This window comes from Physeter macrocephalus, chromosome 1 (genome assembly GCF_002837175.3).
Source record: "Physeter macrocephalus isolate SW-GA chromosome 1, ASM283717v5, whole genome shotgun sequence".
Lineage (NCBI taxonomy): Eukaryota > Metazoa > Chordata > Mammalia > Artiodactyla > Physeteridae > Physeter > Physeter macrocephalus.
Genome location: NC_041214.2, coordinates 62,586,699 through 62,606,784, shown reverse-complemented (window position 1 = coordinate 62,606,784; position 20,086 = coordinate 62,586,699). Strand labels below are relative to the sequence as shown.

The 20,086-nt window shown below is 38.4% G+C and overlaps 1 protein-coding gene across 10 annotated transcripts in view; it reads left to right on the top strand.

Annotated features, from left to right (window-relative positions):
• MECOM (MDS1 and EVI1 complex locus) overlaps positions 1–20,086 on the top strand; it is a 568,489-nt gene that overhangs the window by 521,148 nt on the left and 27,255 nt on the right. For 6 of the 10 annotated variants that reach the window (XM_007101578.4, XM_007101583.4, XM_024124283.3 and 3 more), the window contains 5 exons: positions 3,432–3,648; positions 9,040–9,187; positions 10,495–10,651; positions 14,984–16,340; positions 18,994–19,081. In XM_007101578.4, coding sequence (XP_007101640.3) covers positions 3,432–3,648; positions 9,040–9,187; positions 10,495–10,651; positions 14,984–16,340; positions 18,994–19,081 — 1,967 coding nt within the window. The remainder of the gene's footprint in view (positions 1–3,431; positions 3,649–9,039; positions 9,188–10,494; positions 10,652–14,983; positions 16,341–18,993; positions 19,082–20,086) is intronic. The other 4 variants (XM_007101585.4, XM_007101584.4, XM_024124285.3 and 1 more) reach the window with 3 other exon arrangements.

Below are 20,086 nucleotides of genomic sequence, written 5' to 3'. Positions count from 1 at the left end.
ATCCCACATGCCGCGGAGCGGCTGGGCCCGTGAGCCATGGCCGCTGAGCCTGCGCGTCCGGAGCCTGTGCTCCGCAACGGGAGAGGCCACGGCAGAGGGAGGCCCGCATACCGCAAAAAAAAAAAAAAAAAAAAAAAAGAATTATAATTACTAGTGATGTATATTCAGGTAAGAATAAAAGGAAATTTTATTTGTATTGATTTGTATCATTGGGATGAGCGTTTAAGACTGTTTTCTTTCTTTTTTCTGTTTCTCTCCCCTCATATAATGTGATTAGATTTAGCATAATCTAGTGGTGTCTCTAGAGTGTTTTTATAGTTGGAAGGACCACTGGGAAGGGTTACCAGTGAGAGGTGAGGATGGCTCCACTTCCCATCTCTCTGGCATTCCAAACAGGAGAACCTCAGCCTCTGCATCTGCAGCTCCTGCAAAGAAAGCTACCACTATTGGCTGGCTCTTTACTTGAACGTTTTTCTCCTTTGGCTGAGCTGCATTCTGCCTCTTTGTAGATTATACCAGTTGTATTTTGAGGAGCCTTTTGGAACTTGTTTTCTTCTTAGAAACTGTGACAAGTCAATGCCCTCAGAAACTGAGACTTGTCAACTAGCCTGGTAGAATTTGAGCCTGAATGGGGAGCCTGACCCAGTGGGAAAGGGCTCTTTGACAGCAGGGAGTACTCAGATGATAAAAAAAAAAAATTAATTTGGGCTGTCTCTGGTACAAGGCATCTTTCATCAGTGAATGTTTGCTCTAAAAAGGTTTTCAAACAATTATTTTTTTTAAATATAAATGGTTAGTGTACTATTCTAAAAAGCCTAAATAGAGGTGACTATTTTTCTTTTAGGGCTACCATTCATAAATTACCTACCTTTACAACACTCTGGAACCCATCGGTTGCTTTTCATTTTCAATGTGTCATACCCATATCCATACGTATACCCAATATGTTAAATATAATGTTTATAATGTTTACATGGTGATTTGTATTTCATACTTCTAGGATTTAATGTTTCTTAGAAAAGAAAAAATAAAACACATGCATTGTACACCTACTGTATGCTAGATATTTTCTGCTCTCCATTTAATGTCTCATTTAGTCTTTTAGACATAGATCAAGCCTGTAAGAAAGGAATTATTTCCATTATACAGATAGGAAAACTAGGCCATATAAGGCTAAGTAAATTGGCCAAGACCACATGGCTAGAAAGTGGTAGAAGCAGCATTCAAACCAAGGTCTTGCTGTCTCTGAAGCCTATGCTTTTTCCTAGGCCTGGAGGTTGTTTGTGTTTAGACTGCTGGCTGAGATCCTAAATTTAGATCTTAAACATGTGAATAGTGTCACAGACTATAGGAAACATTTCCATTACCTAGTTTATGTTATTGAGAAACCTGTCTTACAGCTGAGGTGATTTATTTTAAAATAGCTCCCTCGGGCTTCCCTGGTGGTGCAGTGGTTTAGAGTCCGCCTGCCGATGCAGGGGACGCGGGTTCGTGACCCGGTCCGGGAAGATCCCACATGCCGCGGAGCGGCTGGGCCCGTGAGCCATGGCCGCTGGGCCTGCGCGTCCGCAACCTGTGCCCCGCAACGGGAGAGGCCACAACAGTGAGAGGCCCGCGTACCACAAAAAAAAAAAAAAAAAAAAAAATAGCTCCCTCTTCTTTAACCAAGTCCAAAGGTGACAAACCCTACTGAATCTACATACTAATTTCTTTACTTTTCTGGCCCCTGTGTTATTGGTTTAGTTTAAACTAAGCCAGTATCGTATATGGATCACAGCAGCAGCGACCCGTTTGACCTCTCTGCTTGGCTTCTCAAGCTGCAATGGGGCATTCCAACTTTCAGTGGCCTTCTGTACCCTTCTTAGCATGGATCTAAAAAGCCCCTAGTGACCTGCTACCCTCTCTACCCTTCATTTCCCACTCCTCCCTTACATGCACCCTCTAAAGCTGTCACACTTTACTATAGCTTTGCCTTTCCACGAGCCTGCCCTGCTCTTTCTTGCCTTCGTCATTGGTCCATGGTATTCCCACCGCCTGAAATGCCTTCCCTCATCCTGCTTCACCTGGCTGATTCTTCCTCATTACAAAATCTTTGCTGAACCTCTCTTCCTCAGGATAGATGGATTTGGTATATTCCTCTGGGCTCCTAATTTAGACCTGTGCATGCATCTGTCATAAGATGTATCACACTAGTTGTTCACATGTGTATCCCCTTGGGTTTCTTATGTATTCATTCCCTAGCAAAATGCCTCATATTCAGTAGGTGACGAAAATATTCCCTCAAAAACATTCGGTCAGTGAATAACTGGATATAGGTCCTGGCTGCAGGTCTGTAACACAGGGATGATGTATCGTGTTGCTGTCCTCTGTGTCTTTCAGCATTGTGAGCTGTTTGCAGGACTTCTGTGATCATATCTGTGGGATCCGTGCATAGTATGGCCTCATGAGTGGACTGAAAGCTATTCCAATAAAAAGAATAGAAACAATGGCGTCACTACCTGACACTCCATAGCCTTGTTATCTCTGGTCCCCACTATTAGCATTTATTTATCTTAGTGACTTAAAGTGCAAATGCATGATATGCTGGCTATTTAACAAAGCCATGCCAATTAGCACTGGCCCTGAGGGAACATAAATGAGCCTAGAAAAGTGCTAAAATCATGCTGTGTCACATTATAAGTAATGACGAATGTTAAAGCATTTCCAAGTTTATTGATATTAGCCAGGCTTAAGTACGGCTCAGATAGGGACTCTGTCCCGTGTCCCGTCCAGGTAACATGGCACAGCGAGAAGGGTATGGAACGGAGATGTGTGTTCAAAGTCTGACATAACCATTTAGCTCTATGATCCCTGACTGGTTACTGAACTTCTCTGAGCATCAATACCCTCATCTGAAAATTGGGATACAAATCTGACATATAATTCCTCCTGGTCAGGTTTTAGGAAAATCAATAATCCACGTACAGGGTTGAGGACATAATGATGCTCAGTAAGTGGTCATTATGACTTTTAATAGCCTGTGAATATTAAACCCTGGAAGGGTTTCGTCCTAAAGTTTTTATCTGATAAGAAAGCTATACGGGAGCCACAGCAATCACTTCTGTTATTGTTGTAGGTTTTATCCTGGCTTCTTTACGTTTATTATTTCTTTTTTTTTTCTTTTTTTTTGCCACACTGCACGGTATTCGGGATCTTATATCCCCGACTAGGGATCAAACCCGTGCCCCCTGCAGTGGAAGTGCGGAGTCTTAACCACTGGACCGCCAGGGAAGTCCCTACATTTACTATTTCTAATCCATGTTAAAATGGAAGTGGTGGAAAGGACAACCAAATAATTTCTATTATGTCTTCTGTAATTCGATAAGAACTGCCAGTGTGTGGTGGCGCTTCCTGATCACCTAGTTCTGATAACACCTGAATTATTTTCACAGAAGAACGGCAATACCGCTGTGAGGACTGTGACCAGCTCTTCGAGTCCAAGGCTGAACTAGCGGATCACCAGAAGTTCCCATGCAGCACACCCCACTCGGCATTCTCAATGGTAGAGGAGGACTTTCAGCAAAAACTCGCGAGTGAAAATGATCTCCGAGAGATACATGCAATTCAGGAGTGTAAGGAATGTGACCAAGTGTTTCCCGATTTGCAAAGGTTAGACATGGCATGTTGAGCTACAAAAATGTGTTTATTTACTCTACAGTAAAATGTTTATGCTGAATTTTCAGAATTGATGCAAATGGCAAATTTGGAACAGCAATGACCTGGACAAATGTGTTAGTCACACGTTCGGAAATCATTTTCCCCTGGAAATTCTCACCTGTCAAATATTTGCAGTGAGGTTAGAATTAGTTATTTTGATGCCAGATAGAAAATAATACTTTTATTATTTAAGGAGGGTTATTGGCAATTGAAAGTTTAACATTTTAGTGAAATGTAACTTAGAGGAGGTATCAAGAGTAGAGGAGGCAACAATGATGCTAATTAATCTAATTATACACCAAACAGAAAAGCGACCCTCTAGAAACATTTAGACGATAAAAAAGAGACTGTGCTGGTACTTACTTAATGAAAGATAGGTAGTCTTTTGATAGATCAGTGTAATCTATGGATTTAATTTCAACTATTTATCTAAACTGCACATATATAAAAAGAATAAGAGAAGCATGTTCAGTGAAGAAAATATTGAATTTTCAAAAAGGGAAAAAGTAAACATGCTCTAAATGAAATAATTCTATAATACTTATTTTTAACAAAACGAAAATCATATTTCAGTGGTAATATTAACTTTTCATAGCCCTTTGAATTTAATTCAGTAACATTTTTTTAAATTTCTGTTAAAGAAAACAACAACCCTGGAACCTATGTTTTGAAAACTGTATTGATAATTATGCTGCAAAATGGTCTTTCAGATCAGAAAGGTGTTTAACCAGCTAATAAAACTGTATTGATAATTATGCTACAAAATGGTCTTTCAGATCAGAAAGGTGTTTAACCAGCTAATAAGTTTTTTGTTTGTTTGTTTGTTTTTTCTACCTAATGGTTTTTGCCTTGGTCCACAAACAATTTTAATAATTGTATTCATTACTTTGCTTTCAAATCTGGAACCTATAATCACAATTTCAACTGAACATAAAAACACTGTGTTTAAATGGGCATGGGAATATATCAGCCGGCCTTAGTCAAGGATGTGAATTACTCACAGTTTGTCTTGGACACCTCACCTCTTTTAATTTACCTTTTTGTTTCTTTTCTTTCCTTAGTGCCTCCTCTTCCTCTTTGTCCTTTCACCTCTGTTGATTGTCCCGCATCTATCTTCTCACAGGAAAGGGTTTCATATGGTAGGCATTCCATTTTAATGCATAGATGACCAAAAAGGCATCAAGTATAACCCATTCCTTGAGGAGACTGAGTCAAAAGAATGAATCTGTCTAGCTTTGAAAATTCAGGCTTAATCTAGCTATTAGAGAGAAAACATTTTGGGGGCTAAGAGGGTTTTTCCAGTACCCTTTAAACTTATCTTTACTACTTAATATAAACCCACATAGAGAATAAATCTGTTATGTATGTTTGGTAAAACATGGATTTGTAATCAAAAACCATCACAGTATGTCTCCTAAATACATTGTGTCCAAATTAAAAACCAAAATGAAAATACTTTCCTTACCTGCTACTAAATACCAGCAGGTAAGAAAAGTACTTATACTGTAAAGCCATATCTCTGATGCCAGAGAGTAAGTATATTTCCTTCTATTTTGTTATCCAAAATAATGGACAGCATTATAAAACAAAAATTGACAGACTGAACACTAAAATGTTGTGTATAGCAGTACTTCTAAGGTGGAGAAAACTTCTTACTCTCACTAGGTGTAAGATTAAGCCTGAGTCAGTGCTACTTAATGCCAAAACCAACTGTCAATTTAGCTCCTTCAGTCAAACATTCAGTAGAAAACAATAAGGAAACCTAATTATCTGGCATTGGGTGAACCCTCAAAACTCACTTTTCAGTAGCTTAGCCAGATGGATATATCATGTCACTATGTGACCTGATATCAGTCATCCAGGTGATATTTTGGGTTATATAATTTAGCCAGTGCAGAACCTATGTGCCCTGAATATTTTCCACTTTATTGAAAGCGATATTGTTTTATACGTTAAACAAATGAGAATTCCTTTCTTTTTTTTTTTTTTTTTTTTTGGTATGCGGGCCTCCCTCTGTTGCGGCCTCTCCCGTTGCGGAGCACAGGCTCTGGACGCGCAGGCTCACCCGGTTCCCCTGCATCGGCAGGCGGACGCGCAACCACTGCGCCACCAGGGAAGCCCCGAGAATTCCTTTCTTGACATGATATATTATTCTGTTCTGTATCTTTTTTGTAAAATATTAAGAAAAGAATACCATCCATCAAAAAAAAGGGGGCGAGAAACAAAGGTTGATATGCAAAAGATGGAAAGAACCCAGAAGGCTAAGCGAAGCTCTATAAATTGGGATAAAATTCTATGAAAAGTGAAGTTTCATTAATGACTGACTGGATACTTCTGTGTTTATGAAAGCAATGAGCATTTGCTTTTGCAAGAACCACTTGCCTTTTTATTTTCTATCCCTGATTAGCTGACAGCTGATCATTCCATGGAACAATATGGGTTTTATGCTGGATTAGAAGAAGCAAAAAAAAAAAGAAAATTTCCTTACTTTGCTATCTTTTTCCCCCTTTTGTGATATGTACTGTACTCTTAAAACAATACCACACCCTTGGAGTTAGGAGGCAAGAAAAAGTCTCAATGTATAGGACAATCTTTTACCACTAGGTTTCAGAGTTTATGATTTGAGATGCATATTGGAATATAATATATGTCATAAAATGGCATGCCTTGATAGTTTGCTAAAGACAGTATTACGAATAGCAATCTGTACAACGATTTTGGAAGATGTCCCTGACTCAGTTCAATGTTAACTGCCATTGTTGATATCTTTCTCTTAACTCTCTGATTAACATTTCAACTTGTGTAACAAACAGAGGATTACATATTGTAGATAAAGATAGGGACATTCTTGTGACTCCACACACCTGTACTCTCCTGGTACCTTTTGTTCACAGAGATATCGCCACTGGTGCTCAAATAGAATAGCATTACCAAGTCGACTTACTCATAGGGCAGGAAAAATAAGTTCATGTGCCAATATGAATAGAAGTGGAAGGAGGAAACTGAGGAGGAGAAAAATATGGAAAGGTGTTTCTAATTTATCAAGATATGAGAAAGGTCATATCATTTTTTCACACACACTCCCTCGCACATGGTGTGTACAAACACTGGATAACATATTCTAGGCACACAGAGGTCTTACTTGATTCTCAAACTTAGAGCGTTCATTTCACAGAAAAATAAACTATAGGGAAGAAACAGTGCTTGCATGCTTGGTAGTTAGTTATTTTTTTTAATACCTTTTTATTATGGAAGATTTCAAATACACACAAAACTAGAGAGGGCGGTGTAATAACACCCATACACTCAGGTTCAGTAATTATCACACGAGGCCTATCTTGTCTCAGCTATACTCATTTTGGATTATTTGAAACAAATCCTGGACATTATGTCATTTTATTCATAAATAGCTCAGTATGTGTCTGTAGAAAGTAAGGACTATAAAACATAAGTTCATTTTAACAATAATGGGTCCTTAATACTATCAAATATTCAGTCGGTGTTCAAATTCCCCCCAGTCATTTCATTATTTTTAGAGTTTTCTGGTTTGAATTAAGATCAAAATAAGGTCCATCATGGCAATTGGTTGACGTCCCTCTTATATTTCTTAATTTATAGGTTCCCCCAGTCAAAGCCAGTAAGTCTCTCTCCCTCTTTCTCATTACAGTTTATATGCAGAAGATACTGAGTGTTTTTTCCTGTAGCATTTCCTCCAGTCTGTATTTTGCTGATTATATCCTCTTGGTATTGTTTAACGTCTTTCTCCATCTCCTCTGTTTCCTGTATACTCATAGTTACATCCCAAGCTGTGATCAGATTTAGGCTCAGTATTTTAGGAATACCTCATTGATGGTATCATTTATTTCCATCAGGAGGCATATAATGGATTGCCTAGATTCATTAATTCTTTAGGGGCTGCAAAATGAATGTATTCTAATTCCCCCGTTCTTTCATTATTTATTATCTGGATTAATTCTATGCAGAGAAACTTCCCCTCATTGTTTATTTGCTCACCCTGAAGTACAGTTCATATAGGAAAGGCAGGATATGTGCGTGAGTTTTTCCCTTTATTTACTAGTTTTCAGAATAATGATTTGGCTTCTCAGCATCTTCCTGGGGTAACTGGTGAGGTTCCGTTTGTTTCTGAGTATCATTATTGTTAAAAGATGAGATTATTACTCTTACTGATGCTTAAATTTCCCCATCTTTAGTCAGTGGGTGTCTCTTCAGGTTGGCACCTAATTTTTTTGACACGATCTATAACTCTCTTGCTTTTTGCTGTAACAAGATGTTCAAGGCCCATCTTGTGTATTTCATGCTTCACATTTGAAACAGGCTATTTCTCTGAGGAGCTCTGGTTACTTTATTTGGGAGTAGTATCCTAATGTGTTATATGTGTGTGTTTAATGAACAAAAATGTTGCAGACATCTTCTGAATGTCACAGTAATCCATTGTCTACAATATTTACTTTTCGTTATATTCATGCAGATTTCATATTCAAATTTTAGAGAGGGAAGGAAACATTTGAGAAGGTAAAATAGTTCTAAGCTTTAAAACATAGAGAAGCTATGCTTGTGAGAAAATTCTAACCCTGTTTTTCTTTTGAGGGGCTTTACTAGTGCATCCACTTATAATATGATATACTTTTATTTCCTCCCTAATTCATAGGTTGTATATATATATAATCTTAGGTTATAGTATATATACATATATATATTTTTCTTGATAATGTTTCTATCTATATCTACTTCTATATCTATATGCATACATGTTCATTCATCGGTCCATCTGTCTGACCATCCATTATGTTGGTTGTATTGGGAAGTTGCTAGTTGAATAGTTAGCTTACAGCTCACTTTCCCATATGGTGATTTGAGTAGGAATAAAAGTGCTTTTTTGAATGTAAGGGTTATATACATTAGATAGAATAGCTTCCTGCATGTTCTTAAGCACTTTCTTAATGTTTTCTATTTGAGTGTTTGTGTTTGAATTAAGTGGGTAACAGCAATACATGTTGCGGCTAGAACTGTGTAATGAATCCAGAACTGGACAAATCGTTAGTTGTTTATCATTCCCCTAAATTGGCACCTAAACTCTGCTAGCTGAATCAGATTTATTTCCTAACAACAGGGGTACTTCTCTGTATTGCTGAGAGACACAGTCTAGGGAATATAAAATGTACTTTTGTCAGTTGCAAGCCTGTTTCCTCTCTTTCTTCTCCGACTCAACTCCTTTCTCTCTTCTTTCTTTAATTGCCAGTTGGATTAGTAATAAAATGACGTTCTGTTTATGAATGTGTTCTTGGTCACCATGTCCTAGTAAATCAATTGTTCTCTTAACAGCCTGGAGAAACACATGTTGTCACATACTGAAGAGAGGGAATACAAGTGTGATCAGTGTCCCAAGGCATTTAACTGGAAGTCCAATTTAATCCGCCACCAGATGTCACATGACAGTGGAAAGCACTATGAATGTGAGAACTGTGCCAAGGTACAGTGAATTTGTAGACTACTTGGCCCTGCTGTGTCATCCTGCTCTCTCTTAATCCATCATTTGCCACGGTATATAAAAACAAGCCTTGAGACGGGAAACTATAAATATCCTGAGAAAAGTAGACCGAGTGTTGTGTGCTACAAGGCATTAGTACAGTGCATAGAAACACTTAGTGGGTATCCTTTTATTTTTGTAAGGGAGGAAGCAAGGCTTGGTGGTGAGTTCCAGAACTAAGTGTCAGACATCCTTGGTAAATTCCTGGTTCCGCTACTGGCTTTCCAACGTGGGGTTGTTTTATAGCCTTATGGAGAATGAAAATTGTATCCAATGCACATTACCAATTTCTTTGAAGATCAATTTGTGAGGAAATCCCATAAAGTTTCTGAATGTCTATTCAGAAAGAATGGGAGACTCCTACATTTGCAGATTTGTCCACCGAAGTCCCCACCATAAATTATGACTCGGTTCTAATTAAAAGTGTAGTGCCTTAGTGGCCAGGGCCGAACAACATAAGAGTGAAATGAAAGCCCTTCACCTTGACCATACCTCCTGAACTACGGGAACAGCAATTCACATCATTGAATTTTCATGTTTTTCAATTAACTAAAAGATGTCCTGGTGTCATGAAAATTGATTTCTCTTTCCAAAAACTTTTCATAACATTTTAATCTCTTTTCTCATGCCAGTGGAAATTGGGACATTTGACCTTATCTTTAGAGATGTTTTGCTCCCTGATGTGTGGGTAGCTTTTTCTTTTTCCTATTTCTTTTTTCGTTTGTTTGTTGTTTGTTTGTTTGGTTTTCTAAGTATCATGTCCGAAGGAATGATTTTAGCTTAATGGTAACTTAATGAAACACTGTGTTAGAATTTATACCCTAGGGGAACTCCTTGAACAGATTTGGAATACTTTAGTCAAAATCCCCCCAATTTTGTACATAGTGTGTCTTTGTTTAAAGGGTGTAAATAGCACACCGTTTTTTAATAATGTCATGACCTGCATTTTATTATCCAACTCCAATCACTCTAAATAGGATCAAAAAGCCCTTGAATATGCTCTAATAATGCCATTAATTATTTTGTTCAACTGATACCAACGGGTACTTTGTGCTAAGTGTACAAAACTGAATAATTTCTAAGTCCTGACCCTAGAGAGGCTGAAACTTTGGAAATACGACTTTCTTTCGGTCTTTGGGTAAACAAATAAAAACAAAACAAATACACAAAATTCCTTCTTGAGTTATTCCCAGTCTTCTTTCTTGTGTCCTAGAATTAAGTTTCTTGATTAATCAGTACTCATTTCCTAGCAGGTTTTCACGGACCCTAGCAACCTTCAGCGGCACATCCGCTCTCAGCATGTTGGTGCCCGGGCCCACGCATGCCCGGAGTGTGGCAAAACGTTTGCCACTTCGTCGGGCCTCAAACAACACAAGCACATCCACAGCAGTGTGAAGCCCTTTATCTGTAAGTTTTTCACACTCCAGCCCTCCTTCCTGCAACTGTCTCTTATCCAAAAGGCACTGTGATCAGGAGGGTGGGCCATGCATGGCCATGAGGGGGGCCTCTGAATTAGCGATTTATGGTCTCATCCAGTTGGGCTGTTTTCTATTACAAGAAAATCTTTTATAACCAGATCTATGGTGTTTTGTCTATGATGCCTGGGGTGTTTTCTTTTAGATGGAATCAATAACAGGTAGAGAAGTCGTTAAATAATGTAAAGGAAGCCTCCCCAGGTTGTGGGATTTAATAGAGACAACGAGATTTGTCTCATACTGAAAATGTGTGTGGCTTTGTAAAACAGCAAATCACAGATACCACTAAACAAGATGAAGTGAGAAAAACCTGTTCTGGATCAGAAAGAGCTAGAAGAACCCCACCTGGCAAGGAGGCTTATTAGGACTCTGTGTGTGTGTGTGTGTGTGTGTGTGTGTGTGTGTGTGTGTGTATGTTAGGGGTGGGATAAAATGCCCTTTAATCTACCCTTTGTTGCTGATCACAGGTTGCAGATCGGTAGTTCTCAGTTACTTGAAAAGCAGAACATTTTCACTTTGATGCTGGACATGCCGCTTCTATAACCCACTGCACTAAAGCAGATTTACGGGCAGTATATTTCCAGGGGACATCCAATCTGACCACCTACTTAGAATATCCTTGTACAGAGCGCTTTAGTACAAGTACAGCTCAGCCCTCATTTGCTTCTCTTGTCCACCCACCCCTCTTCTCTGTATTGTGCTGAAATGTTTCATATGGAAAATCAGTTGTTCTTAGTCCATCTGGGCAACGACTCTGGACTTCTTTTCATCTATTGCTCGGCTGGGCATATAAACACAGTGACTCACTGAGCTGTGTTACAAAATTTAAGACAGATTTTGGATCCAGATAAGCATAGAACTGGATGAAACATACTCAGGAGTTGGCAAAACCTCTGACTTGGGAACCCTTGCAAAACAGTTTCTCTGACAAATATTCAATGGTTTGTAGTAGGTATATGAGACACTACTACAGGACCCGATGGAAAAAAACCTAATTTTCAGTGCCAACATGGAGATGCCAGAGACTAACGCTCCTCCTTTTTGCCTTTGCACAGCCCTCTTTTGTGTTTCCAAGCACCAAGAGAGCTTTTCTTTCCCTTTCCAGCTTACCCTAGCATCCTGTTTTGCTCATATGTTCTTCTGTTCCCTGGTGGAGTAAAGAGGACTAGCAGAGAAACAAAAGGGTGCTCTCTAGTCTCCCTTGAGGAAGCTCTGTTGAAAGTCATGGGAAATAAAGTATACAATGGAAATTTTAGACTTCTTGTCTCAAAAAGACATTCCTGACTCTAGGTCGTAATGCCCTAAAATACACTTGCAAGTGCTACAGACATACATAGTTCATTTATTTCTGATTTTTCAGAAATGAATTTTGATAAATTTCTCATGTTTTGGTGGAAAATAGGGAGGAATTGACCACAGTGAATTATGATCACCCATTTAATGCTTTCTTTATTATTTAAAGTAAAAGTCAGAAAATAGAAATTCCTATCATCTAAAATTCTGGGATCTGGAATTTTAATTGTGTTGAAATCAAGTGTTTTGCTTTAAAGCACTATAGGGTGTCCCTTTCCAATCAGATTGTGCAGACTATTTCCCATGAATGTATTTTCAGTAATTATTGGTAAATTTAAATAGCAGATGGCATTCTTCAAATATAAAATCTGACAGAGGACCATGGGGTAATTGTGAATAATAGCCGTGTAATTTCAGAACAAAAGAGGAGTTGGTGTGGAGACTTTGGAGTGGAGGAGGTTCACCTAGAGTTGATATCTGTTTCTCACCAGAAGGCCACACACCACGATTTACCCCGCCCCCCCCCCGTGTGTTTATGGCAACTGTCTCTTATTACAGTGTGCCACCAAGCTTGAGCCCAGAGTCATCAGTGCTAAGGCAATTACTCACTGCCTTTACAGAAACCTCCAGCCTTCCCAAATAGAAACCACATGCTCTAATAGGCTGAATATATTCAAAATACCTCTTAATTTGTTTAATAAGTAGAAAAATGCAATGTTAACTGCTGGCTAATTCCTTATTACTGAGAAGATTACAGTAGAGTATAGACTGCAGCATCAATTGAGCCACTTACCTGGAGGCCTGGTGGTTTGTGGTGGGCCAGGCCAGATCTTCAAGTGAGAAAAACAAAGCCTCTGCCTAAGGAGACATCCCGGATTCTGTGTTCTTGGGACCTGATACAAACACCATTTGCTGGTGTAACAGAGCCTACAACCAGGAAAGTCAGATGCACCTCTGTTACTCTTGATTTTCGTAAATCTATCCAGCTATTAGAAAGAAGTGTAGAGAGCAACATTTCTTTGGTAAAACATTGCTAACCTTTCAAAAGCTTATACCTTGTTTAAATACCCATCAAGATCTTTTCTCAACACCTTTTAATGCCCAGAGGAGAGGTGTCACTTTCTTAATGAGTGCACATTTATAATTTCATCAATATTTTATTTACTCTTTCTTGTTATTGCTCATAGCTGAATTAGTATAACTAGCGAAAGTCTCATGTTTCTACCCTCTACTTCATATGGTTTTAATTAGTGTATCAAAGAATTTAAACAGTATGTGTATTTATTGTATATGGTTAACTAGTATATATTATTAAAGCAGACTCTGGTCAATATTCCAGTAGAATAACTTGAAAAGAAATCACTCACATCTTCTCTTCCCATTAAAATGCATGTTATAGTCTCTACAATGTCATAAATCATTCCACAGTTGAAAGCTCCTTTAATATTACTAAGCACATTGATATGTGTAGCAATGCATTTAAATTGTTAGTAGTAAAAGAAATAGACATAGAATCACTTGGTACTTCCTGTTTGGTTGTGTGTGGGATAATCCAAGTTCTGGATGAGTTTTGTGTGACTGAAGGTCTATAAAATCTTCTTTGAATTTTCTTCTTAAATTGTTATTGTTTTGACTTAGGAGCTTAAAGGCAGTTGTCACATGAAAGAAATAAATGTTGCATTTTGTCTTCAATTTAATTTCTTATTTAAATTGGTTTCAACAATTACCAACAAGGCATATCATGTTTCTGCATGTATTAAACGTGCACAGAAGCATGAAAGTAAGCTCACACATAAAGGGAACTCATCTTTATTAAAGTAATGTAAAAGGTGTGATGCTTGGGAAATGGATACTATAATCCTGCCAGGCCGTGAATTGAGTAAGATTCCTACCTAGCAAAGGAATTATTAAGGGTTACAGAGTTCCGTCTTAAAATGTACTTAGATCTGTTCACACATATATGAGGAAGAAGATGTTTTACTTTTCTGGGAAATTCTCGGGGAACGAGAGTTATTTCCCAGCTGCACCCACTTCTGTGTTCTTACTGGATTATAGCATTCAGCGCACTCTCCCCTGCTTACTGTAGTTGGCTGTACCACATAGAAGTCAAGCCCGGAGATAACCCGTGAAGATATGACAACAAGTGGACATGTTTCCCAAGGACGGGGTTTCATAAATGCAGGAAGGTTAGCACAACCACTGGTGTGAGGGGAAGTCAGAGGACGTGATCATAGTTCATGGGAACCAGCAATGCAGGATGGGCTACATTCAATTTAGTTTCCTTTGCAGGCTTAAAATAGTGCCATTGTAAATTATGTCAGTCTTTCTCAAATCATGAAAATGATTGTTAAAAATGTCTCAGAATACACAATGTGCATTGTTGTGTGGCTTTGATGTGTGAATGATGAGAGCATATGATATAATACAAATTAAATAATGGTAGAGCAGTCACAGGCTTTTTCCCCAAGGGGAGAGGGAATAAAGGTGAAGTTGCTGGTCGAGGGAAAGGCTGTTTTATTTTGTGTTGATGCCTACAATATAGAATTATTTAAATGGTCTAAAATTTTAAAGGGGTTCCTGTTCTGTTTAATGTTTAATACATCTTAAGAGTTTAATCGTAAAGATTCTGTTAGTGTAGTAATTGGGTGGGAAATCAATGCATGCTGGAATTTGACTTTTTAATAAATATTTAAATACACAAATATGATACAAAATATTATGCAATGGGGATGACAGAATATTTATATATATATGAAATATTTGTGCTGTCTCAAGACATTTGTCAGGTTGGATGCCTTGCTTTGGAATCTAGTGAAACGGGGTTTTCTGTGTTTGGAGCACCCACTTTGGTGCCTCCAACGTCTTTTCCTGGCTTCCTAATTGAAATTTGGGGTAAACCAATTGTGATACTTGCTAAATTCAGAAGCAATTGCCATAAAGCCTGAGATTCTTTTTTGTTGTTTGCACACAGGTGAGGTCTGCCATAAATCCTATACTCAGTTTTCAAACCTTTGTCGTCATAAGCGCATGCATGCTGATTGCAGAACCCAAATCAAGTGCAAAGACTGTGGACAAATGTTCAGCACTACGTCTTCCTTAAATAAACACAGGAGGTTTTGTGAGGGCAAGAACCATTTTGCGGCAGGTGGATTTTTTGGCCAAGGCATTTCACTTCCTGGAACCCCAGCTATGGATAAAACGTCCATGGTTAATATGAGTCATGCCAACCCGGGCCTTGCTGACTATTTTGGCGCCAATAGGCATCCTGCTGGTCTTACCTTTCCAACAGCTCCTGGATTTTCTTTTAGCTTCCCTGGTCTGTTTCCTTCCGGCTTGTACCACAGGCCTCCTTTGATACCTGCCAGTTCTCCTGTTAAAGGACTGTCAAGTACTGAACAGACAAACAAAAGTCAAAGTCCCCTCATGACACATCCTCAGATACTGCCAGCTACACAGGATATTTTGAAGGCACTATCTAAACACCCACCTGTAGGGGACAATAAGCCAGTGGAGCTCCAGCCCGAGAGGTCCTCTGAAGAGAGGCCCCTTGAGAAAATCAGTGACCAGTCAGAGAGTAGTGACCTTGATGATGTCAGTACGCCAAGTGGCAGTGACCTGGAAACCACCTCGGGCTCTGATCTGGAAAGTGACATTGAAAGTGATAAAGAGAAATGTAAAGAAAATGGTAAAATGTTCAAAGACAAAGTAAGCCCTCTTCCGAATCTGGCTTCAATACATAATAAGAAAGAATACAGCAATCATTCCATTTTCTCACCATCTTTAGAGGAGCAGACTGCGGTGTCAGGAGCTGTGAATGATTCTATAAAGGCTATTGCTTCTATTGCTGAGAAATACTTTGGTTCAGCAGGACTGGTGGGGCTGCAAGACAAAAAAGTTGGAGCTTTACCTTACCCTTCCATGTTTCCCCTCCCGTTTTTTCCAGCATTCTCTCAATCAATGTACCCATTTCCTGATAGAGACTTGAGAGCGTTACCTTTGAAAATGGAACCCCAGTCACCAAGTGAAGTAAAGAAACTGCAGAAGGGCAGCTCTGAGTCTCCCTTTGATCTCACCACTAAACGCAAGGACGAGAAGCCCTTGACCCCAGTACCCGCCAAGCCTCCAGTGACGCCGGCCACAAGCCAAGACCAACCCCTGGATCTAAGTATGGGTAGTAGGAGTAGAGCCAGTGGCACCAAGCTGACAGAGCCTCGTAAAAACCACGTGTTTGGGGAAAAGAAAGGAGGCAACGGTGAACCAAGACCAGCATCTGATGGTTCCTTACAGCATGCTAGACCCACTCCTTTCTTCATGGACCCTATTTACAGGTAAGGGTGGACGGGAGACCACTAAATGTGGACAGAAGAATGAAAGGTAGTTTTCACACTATGAAGTTACGGCTTTTAACAAACCTATTTTATTATTCTTATAAAGCAGAAAGTAAAGTTGTTTGATCTGGTGAGTTCATTTTTCATTGGGAAAGTCAACTCATTAGGTTTGGACTTATTTTTGGATGTCTCCGAATTTGGGGTTTTGGAATAGGCCCACAGAGTTCTTTCCCTTGACAATAAATTTATTTTTAAACACATTTTTTTAAGTGGAAAATATGGGAAAGCCATATTTAAAGCAAGTTGTCAAGTGGCGGAAGAATGAGGCTCCTGAAGGATTAATGCAAATATGTGTGGGTACTTAAATGGGTCAGGTTATTTGGAATGAGATGGGACATAGCAAGAGTTTACTCTTTGTTAACCTACCGACACATCCTTAATAAGTACTGGTCCTATTCTGTTTCTAAATAAATCTCTTAGGAGCCCCATGTAACTGAAATATTAATCACAAAAATGCTTTGTATATAATGTGAGTGGTCGGCTTAAAAAATACATCTCTGTTTAATGACTTCATTATCCAGTTTCCTTTGATGCATCCAAAATTTTTGGGGGGGGAATATTTGCTAATAAAAAGCCTCTTAGACAGTACTCTGTAACACTCGACCATTCAGAAAGATTTAGTTTTTAAAAACTAGTCTTCTTCAAAGTGTATGAATAAAAAAAATTAATTTGTGATGTATTTTAAATATTACCACAAATTTTCACATTTACTTTCTCATTCAAGTCGTGAACATTGTCAAGAGTTAATGGAAAATGTGGATAATTTTTTATTGGACTTATTTAAGCTGGGAGAATTTGATATTTTTGCCTGATTCTTTTTTTTTTTTTTATCAAGAGACAGTTTTGTTCAATTTCTTCATTCAACAATATTTTTTTGAGTGCCTATGACTTAATAGGTACCACAGCTGCAAACTCTTTTCCCTTCAAACTCTTTTTCTACCTTTATTATCTTCAATGCATTAACCAAGAAACATTGCCAGTATGTTACTTGAACATGACAAGGGGCATAGAAAAGGACAGTACAAAAATGACTCAGAGCCATCATTACCATGCTTGGGCACTTTTTTTTTTTTTTTTAACAATTATTATATTTTCATTTCTGTGGCAGAGAAAGAAAAAGAAGGAAAAACAGATCTTTCCTATTTTGTATGTAGCTTGTATGTTACACATGGCCAGTAAGGTTGTATTTCCAACTCAGCAATATGTCTCAGCCTTTTGTGAAGATAAGTTCTCAGACGCTCTTTCTTAGACCCTCCCAATGGCAATGGGCTTCCAGTTCCTTCATACACCCATTCCACTCTTCTCCATCACCTCCTAACCTCCCTCCTGCTGACTCTAATCTCAGTCTTCTCTCTGGTACGTCAGTGTCAATTGAGGCTTTAGGCATGTCATTTTACCAAACTCATGAAAGACCTAAACTTACCAGTTTTAGTGTAAGACCTGGGTTGAAATCTCAGCTTTCCCAGGTTAAACTTTTTTTAATCCATAAAATGGGTATAAGAACACCTATTTCAATAAGTGAAATAGTATATGTAAAACATAGCATACGTACAATTTCAAGAAGTGGGAGCTGTTTTTATTCGTTTTGATTCTATTTTAAAGTATACTGGGGCTTCCCTGGTGGCGCAGTGGTTGAGAATCCGCCTGCCGATGCAGGGGACACGGGTTCGTACCCCGGTCCGGGAAGATCCCACATGCCGCGGAGCGGCTGGGCCCGTGAGCCATGGCCACTGAGCCTGTGCCTCCGGAGCCTGTGCTCCGCAACAGGAGAGGCCACAACAGTGAAAGGCCCACGTACCACAAAAAATAATAATAATTAAAAAAATAAAAAAATAAAAAATAAAAGGATATAAAGTATACTTATTTAACGGTTTTTAAAAGGAAATCACCAACAGCTGGTGAAGGAAATTAATTCAGTCCACGATGTCATTTCCTATATGCTTAATAGAAAATAGAATGACACACATTTCTAAAGCAGAAGGGCTATATTGATAAGTTTGATAATGTCTCTCCCTGTCTTCAAAAAGTTCCTCATCCTCTCCCTACCACCCCCCTTTCACCTACTCTGTTAATCAGCAGCAGTATCCAAAAGAAGATGCCTATGCCTGAGAGCGGCTAGCACGGTGTGTAGTATGCTTAGAAACTCTCCTGCTGACATTCACAAATGTAGAAGAAATATGATGACGATTTGAGGAAGCACCTTCTTGATAGCAAATGACTTTAATTTTTAAAATGAGCCCTGTTCTTATGCTTTTGAAATCACCAAGCCTTTTTGTGCACATTTAAAATGGAAAGGTACAAATTTGTGACCAAAGCCTCTGATTTCACGACTTCATTTTTTACATTTCCTCATTATTATTATTACTAGTCATTCAATAGGATTTTTCCATTATAAAAAGGACCTTCTTTCTCTGAGCGCCTAGAAGTGCCAGGAGTATTCTTCAAGAACTGAACAGATGTCTTTATATTTTTATTAGTGTGCTTCCCAGCAACCTACCATTTGTTTTATTGTTAGCTGTTTAAATGTCAGCGAGTATGCAGGGATTGATATATGAGACTGATTCATCTCCAAAATCTAATTTTAACCTTTCAGAGTAGAGAAAAGAAAACTAACTGACCCACTTGAAGCTTTAAAAGAGAAATACTTGAGACCTTCTCCAGGATTCTTATTTCACCCGCAAGTAAGTATTTTGAATTTGAGACTTCAAGCTTGTAAACTAACTTGTTGATCCTGAAAAGCAGGTGCAATGAAATGAAAGAAATCTTGAGAACACTAGGATTTCCTATGACGCTGGTGTGGAAGAACACAGGAAATTCTAGCAGAATTAAAACCCAAACTCTTTAAAGAAAAAGTAGTTAATATATGTGAAAAAACAACATGGTTTTGCTGTTATTCTCTATTAACTACTTACTGAGCCAAAGTGTATTTTAGAGTGAGCAGAATTCAGTTAAGAAATTAAATATTGAAGTTGCCTTTCATGTTTAAAAATTTGTGATAGTAAGAAATGGATCGTAGTGTGACTTGTCCCAAACTCATGAAGGTCGTTCATGTTCTTTCAGTGCTTAGATAAAAACAGGAAATGAGTCTACCTGACAAGTTGTTACCATAGAGGGTGAAGGAATTTATCTAGAGACCACTGGGCATTCCAGCAAAATTCTGTAATTGCACAAGAATTCACCACAATACACAGAGCTATTTGCTGGATGGAGTTGTGTCCATTTATCAAAATAGGTACAGTTTCTCACTGCAAGGAAAATACAAAGCAGCGTTATCTAATTGGTTCATCCTTATGTCGCTACCTATTTGGTCATTTTTTAAAAAGCTGATTTACGTATCAATAAAAATGTGGGGAATTGTATTGAAAGAAGAAATACATAAACAACTTGAGTCTGGTTTCTTAATGATATTTTATTTTTTGTTTACTTATTATTAAGGATATAAGCTTTGGTCTCTATAGATAGTAAGCAAAATTTTTATGAAAATGCTTGAAAACAGAGTTAACTGATTTGTTCTGTTTCAATATATTCAAACCAAAAATACGCTCCTCTAATAAAATTGGTGGAATTCTTTGCAAGCTGTCTTATAGAACGTTATGAACTAATTAAATTAAATCATGGGATATGACTCTTCCCTCCACCTTTCACCCCCCTGCCACCACCACTTCTTCTTTTTTTTTTTTTTTTTT